The following is an 18214-nucleotide window of genomic DNA, read 5'->3' as shown; positions in this document are numbered from 1 at the left end:
ACAGACAGAAAGTATAAAATGACAAGATGGACTTATCTAAATATATAGCCTGCTAGAGCCTAAAAATGTCCACACTGTAGGAAAATGCAGGAGACAATATATACTGACCTTCAACAATCCCAGTTCAAGTATGAAACCCATTATCATTGGCACTGCAGTAAAGATTCCAATCTGGACCAAGAACTGAGCATTCAGAGCTGCATCTAGGGCTGAGTTACCCGTAATTTTCGCTTCCTTAGAGATTGCTTCATCAAGTCCAGAGAAAGCCTGAAGGAGTTGGCAGCAGATCAACAAAAAGTTAAATTAAGTGGAAGGATGCCTTGGTGCAATTCTGAACAGAAGAACAATATATCCAAGAACACCAACTCCAACAGCTACTACTAGGGCTCGTTTGGTAGAGGAGTTTGAGTAATGTTGTTTGTATTATTTTGAAATACGTGTGGGCGAAAAAGTGTGCGAAAAAGTGTGTAATGTTGTTTAAAAACTGAAAATATGTTGTTCCACTACTCTACCAAACGGGGCTAGTCTTTTGAACACAATGAAGAAAAGTACACAAACCAGGAGAAGATTAAAACCCAAAGAGCATTCTTTAACCAATGATTACAACATTATACTCATAAGTGCAATTCTCTAAAATAAAGAAGTTAGTCACTTTTCTTGGTTGAATGGATTTGGGTAGAGCACTGAATATGGTGGCACTACAACCCTCTAGGATGCAACCGGCATCTACAAACAAATATAGCTTAGACTAACCAGATCCAAGAAGAGATTTAGAACTTATTAATCCAACTCAGACAAATGTAGCTCTTACTGGGGGTTCAAGGGATACCCCAGTGGTTCCAGCGCCTCTTGTGGTGCCTGGGTATTGGGGCTTGAACCCCCACCAGCCCCCTCTCCCTATTTACCAAAAAAAAAAAAGCGCTTAGTATTTTCTTTTTAAAGGCTATCAGTCACTGCATTTGGACACATGTTCTAAAACATTTAACCACAGGTACCTTTTGGCAAGTGTTCCATAAAGCTTAACTTTCCCTCTCTTTTTTTGGTGACAAAAGCTCAATTTAAAGCATGACCCTCCCCATCTACGAGGCTGCAAGAAATGCAGCACAAATTCCTAAACTTCCTTACCTAGCCAGTTATATAAATTGTGTTATAGACAATAAGCTAGTGTTACCCCTGAGCTCAACCAGAAATTTGACACTAACAATTTTATACATTTATAATCATTGTAGCTATTATAAATTAGGAAGAAGAGTAAGCTTCAGGAAAAATTATTATTATTCATTTACGTAACATGGTGAATAACACAGGAAGGGAAATTGACTTTGTTAGATTACCAGGTAAGCTCTTCCATACAAAAATATGTATATTGTAAGGACTGTCATCTGCAATAACAAGGAAATTCTTATCAGCACATTCCAGGGACTAGTTATTCAAGTGATCTAAAATAACAAAAGAACAGGATATGATTGTACCATACCATTGTACACACATAGTAACCAACAGTTGTGAAAAAGAATGACAGCATTCTAAAGAAATCAAACAATTGTCCGAGCCTGTATATATCCCTGCTAAGGACTTGTTCTCCATTTCCACCTGCCACTTTCCCTTCAAATAGGGCAATCTGGTTTAATCCAACATCCCTTCCCTTTCCAACCTGTATGAGAAGCAGCTATCAAGCAACCATAAAAGAAACAAAAAATTCAACATAAACAGTCAAATTTACGAGTATAATTAACCTGAATATACTCGTGATGTGTTATGTTACCCTGCCGCAATGTGGAGTTAAACCCTGCAATAAAAATTAAAAATATTCTATTATCTCATGCTACGAGAACCAACAGAATGCTTAAATAAACCATATCAATTGTTAAAAATAAACAAATAACATTTGCAAAGAGAAGAAGTAATTTCAGACCAAGTTCAGGCAGAATAAGCTTAGCGCAAAACTAGCAGCCATTAGTCATGGTCAAAGTACCATGGAGGCTGGGCAGTGAATACATAAATTATAATGTATCACACATAATCCATCTCTTAGTGTTGTTACATAATGGCAAAAGAAGTATACACTTCAGTGAATAAATATTGACAAGGAAATTTGCAACTGCAATTAACATAATAAATAGGAAGAAAGTAATGCAAAACAAGGTAATTGGAAAACTCTCTTGCTGAATATAACAAAAAAATAATAATAATTTTTTCATTTAAGTAAAAAAGTTACCCCAAATATATATATATATATATATATATATAAGTGAGATAAGTATTTATTAAATAAAACAAAAAACTACTTGCAAAAAAAGCACAAAGAAGTTGAAAAGTACAAGCAGGAAAAAGAAAAGAACAGAAAATAAGTTACAAGAGAGGAGAACTGAAAGATGTCTTAGGAAATTTCTTCTCTTTCATGAAAATTTATAATGAAAAATTTTATTCTTTAAGCATAAAATATGTCTAAGAAAGGAAGGCAGAACCCTCTATCAAATTGTATCATAGAATGGGATAAAATTAGGGGTGACAGAGTAAGCCCAAACCCATTTGCCCACCCAAACCCACCCGCTCTAATTGAACCCAAACCCACCCAATTATTAGTTAGGTTAAATGGGCATCAACCCAATTAGATTACTGGGTTTTAACTAAAAACCCATTGAGACCCATTTAACCAAAAAACAATATACCAAAATTCAACCCAGCCCTTCCCATAATAATAAAATAAATAAATAAGCCCTTAGACGTTTCAGTATTTCAGGGTTTTCATTTTCCTTCATTTTCTCGGCCTCCAAACACTTGTTTCTCTCTCTCTCTCTCTCGCTTGCTCTCTCTCTCTCTCTCTAGCTCTCATCTAGAACTCATGGAATCCATTGGAGTACTCATGCTCATCCCGATGAACTCGTACCTAGAGCAAGAGCTCTAGAGGTGCTACAACCTCTTCAAGCTCCGGACCACCCCACAGAAGCGCCAGTTCATCAAGGAGCACGCCAATCGAGAGCCTCGACTATGAATATGTTTCTTCTACCTCCTTTGAAAGAAAAAACAATGGCAAAAATTATGAAAATTATTTTGTGTTTGTTTGTGTGTTAAAAGGATTTTCGAGAACAAGTTGTTCAAGCAAGACTGGAGAGGGTGTGGCAAAGTGCAGGTTTTCCAGTAAATATTTATGAAATGGCTGTTGTGCTTTTTGATCGGTTTGATGGTCAGTCTAATCGGTTTCTGCAACAATCTCGCCGGCACGAAATTCGTCATCACCTCTAACATGATGTTGGAGAGCAGGTCAATTTTATTTTTTTATTTTTTCCTCTTTTGATTCGGTTCTGTTTGGTTTGATGGAAACTGTACAAATTTTCCCGAGAAAAAACTGATAACTTTGAGAGAGTGGAAAAGGGAATCCAAGAAAGTTTTGGGGTTTTTACTTTAATGGCATTTTGGTAATTTTGATAATTGGGTAATTGGGTGAGTTAGGGTTTACCCATAATAATTGGGTTGGGTTGAATTTGGGTTAGAAGCAATTAGTTAAATGGGTTTTAATGGGTAAATGGGTTTTATCTACCCAACCCAATTATGCCCACCCCAAACCCGCCTAAGCCCACCCATTTGACACCCCTAGATAAAATACAATTATACTAATAACCGACCAAGAAATGCCTGCACTTCTATGCTAGACTTTATATGAGTGATCAGATTTCCCTTTACCTAAATTGCAAAGGAAAATAAATCTTGACAGACTAAACAATAAGAATGCTGAATAAAAAAATGTTGGAAAGGGGTTTTGGTTGGCATTGCAGTGAGGATATTTGGGGTGCACTACCTTATGTGTGATGTCAATATTTGAAGAGAACATTAAAATCGCATATTCAAAAGCAACGAGCGCTCACTTTTGGAATTGAAATTGTTATTTTTCTGTCCTATGTATGATTGGATGGCTGCCTTAAGTAGTTATCCTTTCTCTAATATGATTGGAATTATTGAACTTGTGTACTTTTAGCTCGCTTCTCGATGAAAGAGAATTATTCTATTCTCCTCAGTGGAGGTTTAATTGGGCAAAAATGGAAGGACATATAAAGTCAACATCAACAACCACAAGTTTATAAGGCTTCTAATAAAGAGTAAATGGGACCCAGGAAAAGAAATGTCCGCACTTCTATGCTAGACTTTATATGAGTGATCAGATTTCCCTTTACCTAAATTGCAAAGGAAAATAAATCTTGACAGACTAAACAATAAGAATGCTGAATAAAAAAATGTTGGAAAGGGGTTTTGGTTGGCATTGCAGTGAGGATATTTGGGGTGCACTACCTTATGTGTGATGTCAATATTTGAAGAGAACATTAAAATCGCATATTCAAAAGCAACGAGCGCTCACTTTTGGAATTGAAATTGTTATTTTTCTGTCCTATGTATGATTGGATGGCTGCCTTAAGTAGTTATCCTTTCTCTAATATGATTGGAATTATTGAACTTGTGTACTTTTAGCTCGCTTCTCGATGAAAGAGAATTATTCTATTCTCCTCAGTGGAGGTTTAATTGGGCAAAAATGGAAGGACATATAAAGTCAACATCAACAACCACAAGTTTATAAGGCTTCTAATAAAGAGTAAATGGGACCCAGGAAAAGAAATGTCCGCACTTCTATGCTAGACTTTATATGAGTGATCAGATTTCCCTTTACCTAAATTGCAAAGGAAAATAAATCTTGACAGACTAAACAATAAGAATGCTGAATAAAAAAATGTTGGAAAGGGGTTTTGGTTGGCATTGCAGTGAGGATATTTGGGGTGCACTACCTTATGTGTGATGTCAATATTTGGAGAGAACATTAAAATCGCATGTTCAAAAGCAACGAGCGCTCACTTTTGGAATTGAAATTGTTATTTTTCTGTCCTATGCATGATTGGATGGCTGACTTAAGTAGTTATCCTTTCTCTAATATGATTGGAATTATTGAACTTGTGTACTTTTAGCTCGCTTCTCGATGGAAGAGAATTATTCTATTCTCCTCAGTGGAGGTTTAATTGGGCAACAATGGAAGGACATATAAAGTCAACATCAACAACCACTAGTTTATAAGGCTTCTAATACAGAGTAAATGGGACCAGGGTAAAGATAAAGGTACACAACCTCTCTAATTTATAAATACCATGATTCAATAATGAACCTTTTCTTTTACCCTCCACCCCCCCCCAAAAGAAAACCAAAATAAGAAGAAGAAGAAAGGTTCCTTAGGTAGGTAGATTCACTGCCAATGAGTCCTTTTTTGAAAAAGATAATTATTTGAAAAGAAAGACAGGAAATCAATACAAGTAACACAAGCACACAAAAGGTTCTCCAAAAGCTACAAACTAAACATTACAATACAAAATTTGAAAGATAAGGAAATTCCAAAACATAGGAATACAGAACAATGCCTAGAGCAGTCGTTAAATCAAAACACCAACCTGTCATGACGACAAACTAATGATGGTGGTAGAAGAAATTCATCTTCGTTAATAGTGGATTACCTATTGAGAAACATTGCTATACTCTATTGTTTCAACTACATCAGTAATTTATCCTTGATTTTTTTTTTTTCTAAAAAAGAAAAGAAATGCTTTTCTTGTTGGCTCGGAACTAGAGTTCAATCTTCAAACATAAAAAACAGTGAACCAACTTGCAGCAAAGTTGAATCCAAAAAAGTAATTTTAAAGGAACCACTAAATGGTGACTACAATTTAACCAATAAAATCAATGCAAAAACAAACATATTAACCTATGTGACTATTATGTCACTGAAGACTTTAAATGCCCACTTTTCAATTTTTTTTTGTTTAATAAAAAAAAATCTATTAGTCTTATTTGATAAACAAGTTGCATGGCTACATTTGCAGAGATGCAGTTCATCATATGATGTAGCTCTCTAGTCCCTTCTCTCAACGAACAAGGGAAATAAAGCAACTACAATTCCTTCCCCTGTGAAAAAACTCATTCAAAGACATGTCTAAGTGAAGCAAATAATATAAATTAGCCAACACTTCAATATGAAATCCGGAATAGATATCATGTTTAGAAGAAAGAGCATAGGTTAACTTGTTAACAACAGACACTAAATACAGCAATAAGAAGCAAATCATTAATGCCCTTCATACTTACCTGCATATATATCCTCACTAATGTTAATAACACGTGATGCCTTACTGATGCCTCCGCGAGTGACATGAAATATTCGATCAAACACATCTGGATGTCCATAATGCATGCGGACTCTGCAATGTGTGTATATATATTAATGATAGAATAAAGTTAAGTAATTGCAAACACCATAATACAATATACTTCTATCGCCCAACTCAATAGAGCATGTTGTGTTTTTTGATTTATAATGTTCTAATAAGCAGTTCAAAATCATAACCCACACTTTCCAAACTAGTGGAATTCAACTTTTCTCCACTTCCTCCAACCTTTTAAGTGTGAAAACAGCTAAAAAGTTAACCACCGAATCCTGAAAAAATGATCTGTAAGTCAATTCAATCACTTTTTTATAAGATAAGTTTTTGACGACTCACTTGAGTGGACTTGCTAAAACACGCTGGCCCAAGGTTACAAAGCTAGTCTCTTGATTGGACATGAACCAAGCTAATGATGAGACACTGCATTTACACATTCAACAAGTAAGAGGTAAGAAAGACCACTACTGAATCAAAAACAAAAGTGGACTATAATTTAAGTAGTAGCATGACAAACCTTCCCGTAAAAACATGCTCCCTTACACCAAGAATAGTTGGCGGTCGAATACCATGATTACCGCGAAACTCCTCGAGTAGATTTCTCATTTTCATTGCCTCCTCAAGGTAATTGTCCTACATCAGAATATAAAGGTGTTACTATGTACAGATCATATCTATATCGTTCTTTGCTAAAGAGACATGAATTGAACAACTCGTAACAAATTGCCTTTTCCAATTAAAAGACTAAGCAAAAACCCAAAAAGATACAAAGGTGACCACCTAAATAGGGGATGTAAATTTATGTCAATTGTTTGAGAGCATGAGAGATACCTGATTCATGTCGATGGTTTGAACAGCTTCCCCACGAGTGAAGATAATAGCATGGTTTTGGTTTTCAGGCTTCCCTTCTCCAAGCTTTGGATCACCAGGTAGTTTAATGGAATATATTTCCTATAGATTGATATGAAGAATAACATTAGCAAACGACAGTTCAAGGCAGATGGAAAAAATGGTACCAAATTTTGCATTTAATGAGGGAATAAGAAAAAAGGCTGAATAGAAAGAAACTTTTTTTTTTTTTTTAAAATAATTCAATTGTTACAGCAAGTGGAGGGAGGAGGGATTCAAATCCCGGTTCTCATAAAGAGAACCAAGCAATGCCACAAAGCTACAAGACTCTTACATGCCTATATATATATATATATAGAGAGAGAGAGAGAGAGAGAGAGAGAGAGAGCGAGGAACAAGAAACATCATTGTTCAAGAATAAACCTGCATGTGTTCTGTTCCAAAATGGAACAAGAAGTTAACAAGCAGGAATTCTTTAAGATATTAAATCACAGAGCACAATGCAAACAACAACAACAACAACAAAAGATAAAGAATTCACAAATTAGCTAACAAACACATCATGCAAATTATAAATAGTGGGCATCCAATCTCCTTACGCTTTTTTTTTTTTTTTTCCGGTGGGTGGGGAGCAGAAATGTTGACTATAACTGACAATTTTCAACAGTCACCAGTTCTAGAACCCAAGTGATGAACAGAATTGTGAACATAGGAAACCAATCTACCAAATCATAAATTTTTTCGAGTCTTGATTGAAATGGAAATCAAATACTAAAATTTCAAATTGTACTCAGTGCCATAAATAAAAAAGAAATGTTTCCACAAGAACAGTAAAAAATGATTTAATTTAAATTATAGATACAACATGAGAAATGGATAAGCTTTATTGAATCATCACAAATAAAAAAGGTAAAATGTTTTTAGACACACAAGTTATACCATACAAATTGCATACAGGAAGATAATACAATACTCTCTGTCCCATGTTATTAGTTCTATTTAGAAAATCCAATTTTTTAAGGGAATGTCATTTAAAGCATGGTCTTTCAAATAAAAAGGTAGAAGTTTCCAAAACTGCCATCTTTAATTTAAACTAAAATAAAACTAATGAAAAGAGGTACTGACTTTTCAAATAAAGCACATGGGAAGTTGAGAGAGTTAATCATATTGTGTCCATTGACTTTTCAAAGAAGACCCATTTTGGGATATAAAGGATCAATATTATGGGATGGAGGGAGTAATTGACAAGACGAACTCAGGTTACAAGTAACATAAACGCAGATAGCAGTGGCAATTGACCATGTACTATGAAATATATACAAAAAGTTCTATTACACTGTCATCACATTTCAACTGTTAACACACTAGAACTAGGTAAAGAAGACATTCACATGCACAGAATCCGAAACAAAAAGCATGTTGGCTAGTCTTTTTCCATCAACACTTTCACAAAAAATAATACAGCATATCCTTGAAGAAGAAAGTAGTATCTACTTGTTCATCACTAGAGAACATTTCAGACTGATTCCATCAATTGCAAGCTAAAGTGTACCATGCTGAGGTAATCACAATCTTGCTTTCAGAAAATGAAATTGGAAGCATACAGGGAGCAATAAATACTCAGAAACCAACATTAGAAAGAAAATAAAGATCTATGAAGAACAAGAAATCATTTACCTGATCTTTTCCATGTATATCAGCTTTGACAAGCTTTGAATAGAATTCCTTTAAAACCTTTCCTTCTGCTGCACCGCTCTCCTCTACATGAATGAAAGCAACTCGGAGTGCCTCATTCCTAATAACAGAAAAGTATATTAATATACCAACAAGTGTTGCAATGAGGTTGGATAGGTTACAAAGAGATTTCTTATGGGGAGGTGTGGGAAATCAAAGGAATTCCACTTGGTTAAATGGAGCACAGAACCCTGTTCAAGGTTTAGGTACTAGAAAGCTTGGTATTTTCAATCAAGCTATTTTAGGGAAGTGTCTTTGGTGCTATGCTATGAAAAGGGGTCTTCTTTAAAGGAGTATTGAAGCAAAATACAATGAGACATGGGGCCACTGGAGTACAAAGGAGGTCAAGAGTGCTCACGGACTGAGCTTGTGAAAGCCTATTAGAAGTGGTTGAGATAAGTTTTGAAGTTTACTACGTATCTTGTTGGAGATAATACTCACATTTACTTTTCACTTCAAGATGGACAAAAATTTTGGGTTTGGAACATCCCAAAATGGAATGGACAAAAAACTGGGTGGAGGAAGTACAATAGGATATGTAATATAACATACATCTATAAAAGATTAAAATGCAATGAGCCCTCTCTAACATCGGAAACCCCCCCGGGGGGCATTTCCTCCCTCTCTTTCATTATGTTTATATGCATAGTGCTTTAGGAAGGCTAAGAACTTGGGCATGGCATGGCAGTACAATAATGGAGAACAGATATTTATCAACAGACCTGATCTCCAGCACATTCAATAACTACAGACTAATAAAAGGAAATTTTCTTTAACAGGTAAATACACAACTTATGCACCTTTTTTTATAAATAAAAAATTTTATTAACTAAGTATAGAAAGAGCAGAACCCCTTCCAAATGGTCGGACTTTTGAGAATGTAGAGCTATCTACACAGGATGTTAAGATTTTTTTTTTTTTTTTTTTTTTTGGGGGGTGGGGTTGGGGGGGGGGGGTTTTCAGGTAGCCCCACTGTTGATTTTGAATGTCTGTTTGTAATTTTGTGAGAATGCTTGCATTTTGAGAGCTACTTTCTTCCAGTAAATTATTTTACTTATCAACAAAAAGGGCAGAAAGCCATCGTATTATGTGGAACTGCATCCTTTAACTATATGCAGAATGCTCTTATTCACAGCCACATCCTTTGCAAATCATTTAATTATTCACAAATCCTAGGTAGCCACATACTCAAGCCCAAATTTTGAATCATTGCTAACGTTATATTAATATAAATCAAGAATGATTACTTTAATTTTCATTCTAACAACAAAAATGGATCAATATTAAAATATATATATATATATATATAATAAATTTCATTATATATAATAACACAACAACAAGAACTATATTTTTTCAATGATCAAATCTATTTTCTTGCGTTTCTTGTTCTTGTTTGAATTTTGCACCATGATTGGCAGAGTATTTTGTAACTATTTAGTTGAGTTCATGGATCTGTTAAATCTCTAATTGTAATTCTTTTTTTTTTTTTTATAAGTCTCTCTAATTGTAATTCTTTTGGACACTATCTTTTGAGACCTCCTTTCTTTAGAAGACTCTCATTACTTAACGGGAAAAACAACAGTGACTATACCTCTGTAACAAAAGAGCAATATCAGCGGCCTCTGGTGACTTTTTTTGCTTTTGTTGACCATAAATTTGGCATGACACAACGTAAGTAAACTTCAAATCTGCTTGTGCCCTTGATTCACGAGACAACTCAAAACCTTGGGTTGTGGGGAGGTTCGTTTGAGAATAACCATCTACTATAGATTCAAGGTAAAATGTGAGAATATATCTGTGACATTCCCGAAAATAAGAAATTGATGAAATTAAAAAAGCTATGAAGCAAATACCTCCCAGAGATCTCCCTTCAAGATAACTCTGCAGCATTAAAGCCCTTCTATAGTACATCATACCACGCACTGTTTTTTCCAAGATGAAAAAAACATAGGACAAATCGATTAAAGTGGTATCAAACTCATTTGAAACAGGTAGAAATAAATAATATATTTTTCAATAGGTAAAGTAATCAAATAGTAGCACTAAAAACAAACAAAATTCCTGAATGCATCTGGAATTAAAGGATAAATTGTTATTGTTTAAGTGATTCTAACCAGTCCTGGCTAGAGTCTGCCCTCGGTAAGATGCCCAAAACCGCAGCTCCAAAGAATCAGTTGAATTGTCTTGAAGTTCTGCATCTCTAGTAGCTTCCGCACGGTCAATCCGTTCCAAAAAATTGTCCCATTCATCTAATTAGAAACCAAAATCTCAGCCATATTTGGTAAAGACAATGGACATAATAATATTAATAATAATAATATAAAGAAAAAACCACCCCAAAAAGCATAATATTGAACCAGAAAAAAAGCTTTAAAACTTGGTTCTCCCAATCAAAGCAAATATACAAACACTTAACATCCATTTTTCCAAAATCCTAACAAATGTTCCAGAAACCTTAAAGTCATAGAGAAATGACATTATTCCAAAAAAAAAAAAAAAAAAAAAAAAAAAAAAAAACAAAACAAACAAACAAACAAACAAACAAAAATCATAAATATAAGAGATTCTGGGGTTCAAGCATATCTTGTGGTGCTTGGGCACTAGGGTTGAACCCCACCAACACCCCCCACCCCCCCTCTCTCTATTTACCTATCAAAAAGGAAATAAGATTCCCCTTCGAAACATCCAGAAAACAGTTTTTTTTTCTCCCTAAAAAATTTAAAAGCATATATTAAGGACAACTCACTAGCACAAATGGGTAAAAAATCTCAGGCTGCCAAGTGCAGAGCATGGGCTCAAGTCTTGAATATGCAAAAAAGCTAATTTAAGACCATATGCAAGCCATCTCTCCCAGGACCCAACTTAAAGGGGATCGGTACTGGGAAATGACCTTTAAAAACTGTTCATGCTATAGGAAAGGAAACCAACATTGGTTGCAAAATCCATAAACAAAAACAGGTTTCTAAGATTGTCCAGCAGCAAAATACAACGATTTTATAACCTTCTTGTGCAAACTGCAAACATCTGTAAAAGAATATTGCTCCAGTGGAATGGTGTTGAACGTGCACGTGTAAGGGTAAATCTCTAGACCATTTGTTGATTAATTGTGCAGTGGTGAGCGAGCTGTTGATCTTTTGCCTTCCCTTAATTTGGAGTCCAATGGTCAATGACCAAGATGGTGTTTGAGATGAGTGAAGTGCTCTTCAGGTGAAAATGTTGGTTCGGAAAACATGGCAGCATGCACATGTGAAATGCTGCCCTCTTTGCTTAATGTCAAGATTTGGGGTGAAAAAAATAATCAAATGGTTAGTGGTGTGGAGTTGTCTATTAATGAATTGAAATCGGTATCCCTCTGATTGTTGTTTAAGTAGTCTCATGAGCTTGGCACCACTTCTACAATTCTTCTGTAGATTTTATCAATTCTCTTTCTTTCTATTGTAAATTGTAATCCTTTAGGATATAGCATGAGGTTTGTCATTCTATTTCTATATATAATTTTTTGTATTACCGGTTGAATAAAGGAGATTAGAGGGGGTACTTTTAAAAATTTAAAAAATAATAATAAAAAAAAAGAGAGAGGCCAGCTGATGCTGTGAGGTTCAGATGGGGAGAAGTTTATGAGTAATAGCCCTAGAATGTTTTCATTTTTTTGTGTGCATAGTGGCTTTTTAAGTTGAATTCTCACTGTAGGAAATTCAGAGAACCACAAGGTAGTTGTTAGATAGTAACATGTGCATGAGATGGAAACATGGTACATCATTCACCTGCCTTATATCACTCAAGCGCCGTGGTGAACAGTTTTCTCTCATTGGCATTTTTTTGGTTATCCTGTTATGTAATCAAATAGTTGGAGGGTATTCACTTGGAGATTGGTCTACTCTGACTTGATGCGTAGCATTTAGAGGAAGAGGAAAAATACAGTCTTCAAGGAAAACAAGCAACTATGTGCTCTAATCATGTTATCTCAGCGCAAGCAACCCCTTTTACATTTCATGTTGATTGAATTTCGCACTGGTTTGTACTTGTATTTTCCTTTTTCAGAAGTGCCTCCAGATAGAAATGATTGCTTATTGAGAGATAAAGGAAGAGACATACCTGGAAAAATCTTCTGAAGATAGAAAAGAACAGATATTCCATCCTCATTTTCAACCCGCAATTCAGAGTTAGAGTACAGCACTGTCTCACTGTAATATGGGGTGAAGACACTATTCTCGAACAAACAAATAAAACAAAATTAAAATGACATGTTTGACACTGACAAGGAAAATCACTTCTTTTGACTTGCAAGTACCTGAAGGGCATCATTTCACTAACTGGCTTTGCGGAAGGCATATCCATGAATAATGAATTAGTAAAGAATTCCAATCTTCTTCTTGCTTCAAGATTCTTTGGAACATTATCTGCAGAATCTTTTACAGTGAGAAGAAGGTGCAACCGCCTCACTTGCTCCTTCTGTGACAACAAACAGGGTAAAATTGTTCAGGTAAATGCAAACTACATAGTAAAAAAGGCCATACAAGCTTCCAGAAATGTATACAATTTCAGGGTCCTCAGGCCATTTAATCCTAGAAAAGAGTCTCCCTTCATTTCTTGCTCTTGCCAAAATGTTCCATGTATCAAGCTGCTCCCTGGAGCATTAAAATAGAAACAAATAAGTACAAATTCAACAAAGTTATCATTCCATATAGATTCTGCATCATGTGGAGAATCATATACCTTAAATCAGGTGACAACAACTCATGCGTAACAACTTCATAAAGGTCATAAAGAGCTTTTGCAGCACCCCTTGCAAGTTCAGGATTTTCCTTTTTCTGATACAAATCACTTGTTAGTATGAAAATGATAACAAGCAATCACCATAACTTATAAAATTGGAAAAATAAATACACCATCATCCAGTATTCAATGAAATCAAATTCAACATTTTTAAAGGCCAAGTACTTTGTGTGGCAGTAAGACATGCAACATTTGGAAGACAAGAGACCAATAAAGGGAAAAACTGTGCATTTGAAAAGGCAACCAAGCACTCCTAATTATGTAATTAAGAAAAAGAAAACATTTAATAGCAGCAATGTCTAATGCTCTAATTCATTTTTCAACTATAAAGGATAACCAACAAGACAATGGAAGCACCAGAAAGCCCTTAAAAGGGCAACAAATGAAATAACCAAATAACAAAAGGATAGAACTGCACCTAGAAAATACTAATATAGTTATGTGGACCACCCTGTTCAAAAACTCACATTGTAATGAAATAGGAAGACGATCACAGTATGCCAATCATCCAGGAAAGCAGTACAACAGTGATAAGCTTATTTGTAGATCAAATAGATTGCTAAAGTAGAAACTACTATGCAATACAACAATCTTATTTGTTGTAACCCCCTTTTACACCCCACGAGTTCTTTTTTTTTTTTTTTTTTAATATATATAAACAAAAAATTAACTCCAAAAAAATAAATAAAAAAAATAATAAAAAAATTATTAAAAAAAAACTGGCCCAAGCAAAAGCTGTCCCTCATTGTTTGATTTAGGGCTGTCCACCACCCACCCGGACCCGATAACCGCCCGATCCAAGTGGCAGTCGACTGCAGGTCGCCAGTGCCAAGGCCCAATCCCTTCAGTTTGAGTTGCAATTTGGCCGTTCAAGAAACCGGCAAACCTGACCCAACCGATGATTGGATCTCTCTCCGTCACAAATCATGAATTTCGTCTAAAAATCCGGTAAGCTTGAACTCTATCTCCTCCGATATAAGGAGATTTGGAGGGATCTTGGCCATATCTAACGACATCTCAATAGATCCAACCAGATTTCAGCCAAATCCAACCAAATCTCAACCTATCACAAACCCGATTCCGACTGATACTCACCCAACACCCGATGAGAGCCGATCCAACGCTCCTTCCAAGTCTGCTAGGTTTTTTATTTTCGCCACCTGAAGTGGTCATGTCGAGTCCAGGTTGGGCACAAACCCAACCCAGACCAACCCATGGTCACCCCTATTTTGATGTGGTGCATTTGGCGTGAGATAAATGACCAGTGTTTTGAGAGTAGTAAACTTAATAAATTTATTCTTTAAAAAACTATCAGATTGGATGCCTATCATAGAAATTCCTTCTATTTCTTCAGTTTATGATTTGATGAATGCTTGGGTGACTCTCTTTTTTGGCCCCCAGTTGTATACTTCTTGTATACTTGGGTGACTCTCTTTTATGATTTAAATAAAATTTCCATTACTAAAAAAAAAAGTAAATGGGAAGTACAAAATAGACGCGCAAAATAAGAATAAATAGAACAGACGCCTAGGATTTAAAATTAACAAGTTCCAAAAAAATCTAAGTAAAGAATTGAAACAACACTCTCTATAGCCCTCATCCAATTAAAAAATAGAATTGAGAAATAAAGATTTCAATCTGTTTTTTAGGGTTAAGTTATACAAGCACCCAATAGGTCTTGAACTCATGAACTCACCCTCCTCCTAGAACATATAAGGTGAGGAGGTACTAGTTGAGCTACAGCTCAGTGGCTAAAGACTTCAATCCCAATATTGTGACCCATTTCCTTCAATCCCAAATGTCCATTTTCCATAAGTTTTTGATACATAAAATTCCATAATGACTCTCAAAAGAACCAATTAGGGGAAAAGAGAAGGATCTCCAGGTTGACTAAATTGCTATATTGGAATAGTGACCATGTTTTGGATCATATGCATTATTATGATTCTATGCAAAGGCAAATCATTACAACATCAAAATCAAGATAAGGGGGAATGTTCAACAGAATCCAAGACGCTAGGAAGATTAAAGCAAGGCATCAGATTCTAAATATGGTTATCATACATATAGAACTTAAAATCATAAATACCTAATGTATTGAAATATTATAATCAAGTGTTTTTAAAATGTGTTGCATGAAGAAATTACGTCTATTAACATGGTTAAGGCTCTATTAATTATTCTAACAACAGGTTTTACACAAAACTTCTATAAATTTGTAAATATAACAATAAGTTTTACAACAAGCTTCTATAAATTTGTTATTCTAACAATAATTTTTACAACAGGCGTCTTTATATGGTTAATCTAACAATAGTGGCACCTAGGCAAGCACCTAGCTTGACTTTAACTAACATGATTCCCACCTATTTTATGTCTTTGTTCTTGATGCCTACTCATGTGGCCAACAAACTGTAAAAACTCCGTAGGGATTTTCTTTGGGGAGGCATCAGTGGTATGAAGAAGTTTTATTTACTGAATTGGGGAGTGGCGTGCTCACCATCAAAATACAGGGGTTAGGGGAATAGGAAGCTCACTGCTTTTAACCAGGCTCTCCTAAGGAAGTGGTTGTGGAGATTCAGAGCTGAAGGGGATCACTTATGAAGGAGGGTAGCCTACATTGAATTTGGGGAGGGTGAATGAAAGAGCTGCCTCAGGGTCCTCATGGGGTTAGTTTTTGGAAGAGCATCAATTCGGGTTAGGAGCCTTTTTCCAAATTCTTATAGTTTGACATACAACACGACTCTAGAGTATGATTTTGGACACTAATTTGGTTATGCAATCACTCTCTCCAAGATTTGTTTACCAACCTGTTCGCCTTAGAGGTGGACAAGGAAGCCTCGGTGGTTATGTATTTTTTTTTTTTTGATAAGTAATAAGGATTTATTGATAACGAAAAGAGAGAGACACCCAAGTACACAGGAAGTATACAAGGATGTACATATCAAATACAGAAATTACATAAATCAAGAAAATCCAAAAAAGAAGAAAAAGGATTTCTCCACACTGAGAACCAGTCCAAAAGGATGGTTTAGCCAGCACCCATAATGGTGAAGTCCAACATTGGATCCCCGCTTCACCAAGTCCTTTCATGATTGGGAACTGAAATCCGTGGCTTCTTTTTTTGAGCTACTCTATGCTAATTTGCCTTTTTTCCACAAGGGAAGACCGAGCTTTATGGATGCGAAAGTCGAAGGGCCGGTTTGGGGTCCAAACATTCTATAATACCCCTGAAAGCCTTCACTATTCTTTGGCCAAGAAATTTGGACCTTTGTCTTTGCTTTGTTTGGCCGAGTGTGGGTGAAACCTAAATCAGTACTTGAGCTTTTGGAGTGTTGGCAAGGATGCTTTCAGTGACACAGAATGCTAAGGTGTGGAGAACAACGCCCTGTGTATCATGTGGATTTTGTGGTTTGAACAAAATAGAGGGATTTTGATGGGGTGGAACATCCTATTTATGTAGTCAAAGAGCACATTTTGCAATCCTTGTACAACTGGATGCAAGCTCAGGGTGATATCCATTCAATGTCTTTTATTGATTTCTCTGTCTCCTTATCTTTGATTTTGTGTTCTTCAATGACTGCCCACATCCGTTTGTGCCGGTCTTTTTTTCCTCTTTAATAGAATTTTTTACTTATTAAAAAAAAATTAAAAGATGGAAAAAATACGCAGATCTGTGTTTTACAGATTTGTTTAATTTTTGTTTTCATTTTGATGAGATTTATAAATTTAAATCCTTTTTTCTTTTTCTTTTTTATAGTTACAATGAGGAAGGGGCATTTGAACCCTAGATATCTAAAAAACATTAGGAGGTGCCAACCAATTAAGCTGCAAAGCTCTTTAAAACTTAGATCCTTTTTCGTGCTGCTAGAATAAAGTTTTGAACCCAACTACCCGCCAAAATCCAACTATTCACTTGAAGGTTGGATATAGAGGTTTTCATCTGATTTGTTGGTCAATCGTGAGTGGTAGGATTCTCCACGGATCAGGTCAAGTGATGGTTTGACCCCCAACCAGAACCCAGCTGACTCGTGGTTACCCCTACTCCAACTCATTCAAAAAGACAAGAAGAGAGGGGTTAATATGGCTTGTATATTAGTATAGATCGCCTCTGTAGAATCTTCTTTGACAAGGCTGGGGGCAGGGGAGAGAAGAAGTTTAGATGTTCATTTCATTCAGGACTTTAATGATTGGGAGATGGTTGAAAGGGTGACCTTTCTTCGTATCTTGGGAGCCAATATTCCTTTAATGGATGTTGGAGACTGGATGAGATGGAAGTTGAAGACTAATGGGGATCTTGACATCCGGTCATTTTAAAACAAGTTGCGACATTCTCCCTCTGTTGTCTTTCCTTGGAAAGGTATTTGGAGAATTAAGGCTCCTCAGCGTGTTTCCTTTTTTGTTTGGTCTATTGCTTGGAATAGGATCCTCACAGGTGATAACCTAAAACTTATGGGTTTTGATTTTGTGGACTGGTGCATTATGTGTCGTCATTGTGGGGAGACGATGGATCACTTACTACTTCATTGTGAGAAGGCTCATCATCAATTGTGGAGTTTTGGTTTTACATCTTTTGGAATTTCGTGGGTCATACCTAGAACGATTCCAAATCTGCTTTTTGGCTGGTGGAATTGGTTGGGGAAGCACTCATCTAACATCTG

At 35.7% G+C, this 18214-nt stretch overlaps 1 protein-coding gene across 9 annotated transcripts in view; it reads right to left on the bottom strand.

Moving 5' to 3' along the window:
• The window catches only part of LOC115963564 (callose synthase 10), a 56439-nt gene that overhangs the window by 4432 nt on the left and 33793 nt on the right, over positions 1-18214 (bottom strand). For 5 of the 9 annotated variants that reach the window (XM_031082610.1, XM_031082607.1, XM_031082609.1 and 2 more), the window contains 15 exons: positions 13494-13588; positions 13315-13405; positions 13069-13229; positions 12873-12982; positions 10892-11026; positions 10369-10699; positions 8718-8835; positions 7023-7142; positions 6709-6824; positions 6531-6614; positions 6118-6230; positions 1737-1789; positions 1478-1654; positions 1335-1382; positions 109-267 (listed from right to left, as the gene is read on the bottom strand). In XM_031082610.1, coding sequence (XP_030938470.1) covers positions 109-267; positions 1335-1382; positions 1478-1654; positions 1737-1789; positions 6118-6230; positions 6531-6614; positions 6709-6824; positions 7023-7142; positions 8718-8835; positions 10369-10699; positions 10892-11026; positions 12873-12982; positions 13069-13229; positions 13315-13405; positions 13494-13588 — 1911 coding nt within the window. Of the gene's footprint in view, positions 1-108; positions 268-683; positions 727-753; positions 898-1334; positions 1383-1477; positions 1655-1736; positions 1790-6117; positions 6231-6530; positions 6615-6708; positions 6825-7022; positions 7143-8717; positions 8836-10368; positions 10700-10891; positions 11027-12872; positions 12983-13068; positions 13230-13314; positions 13406-13493; positions 13589-18214 lie in introns of those variants that run through there. The other 4 variants (XM_031082611.1, XM_031082612.1, XR_004085857.1 and 1 more) reach the window with 4 other exon arrangements.

Source organism: Quercus lobata, chromosome 10, assembly GCF_001633185.2.
Source record: "Quercus lobata isolate SW786 chromosome 10, ValleyOak3.0 Primary Assembly, whole genome shotgun sequence".
Classification (NCBI taxonomy): domain Eukaryota; kingdom Viridiplantae; phylum Streptophyta; class Magnoliopsida; order Fagales; family Fagaceae; genus Quercus; species Quercus lobata.
Note: the sequence above shows the minus strand (reverse complement) of the source record. Positions and strands in the feature narration are given on the sequence as shown.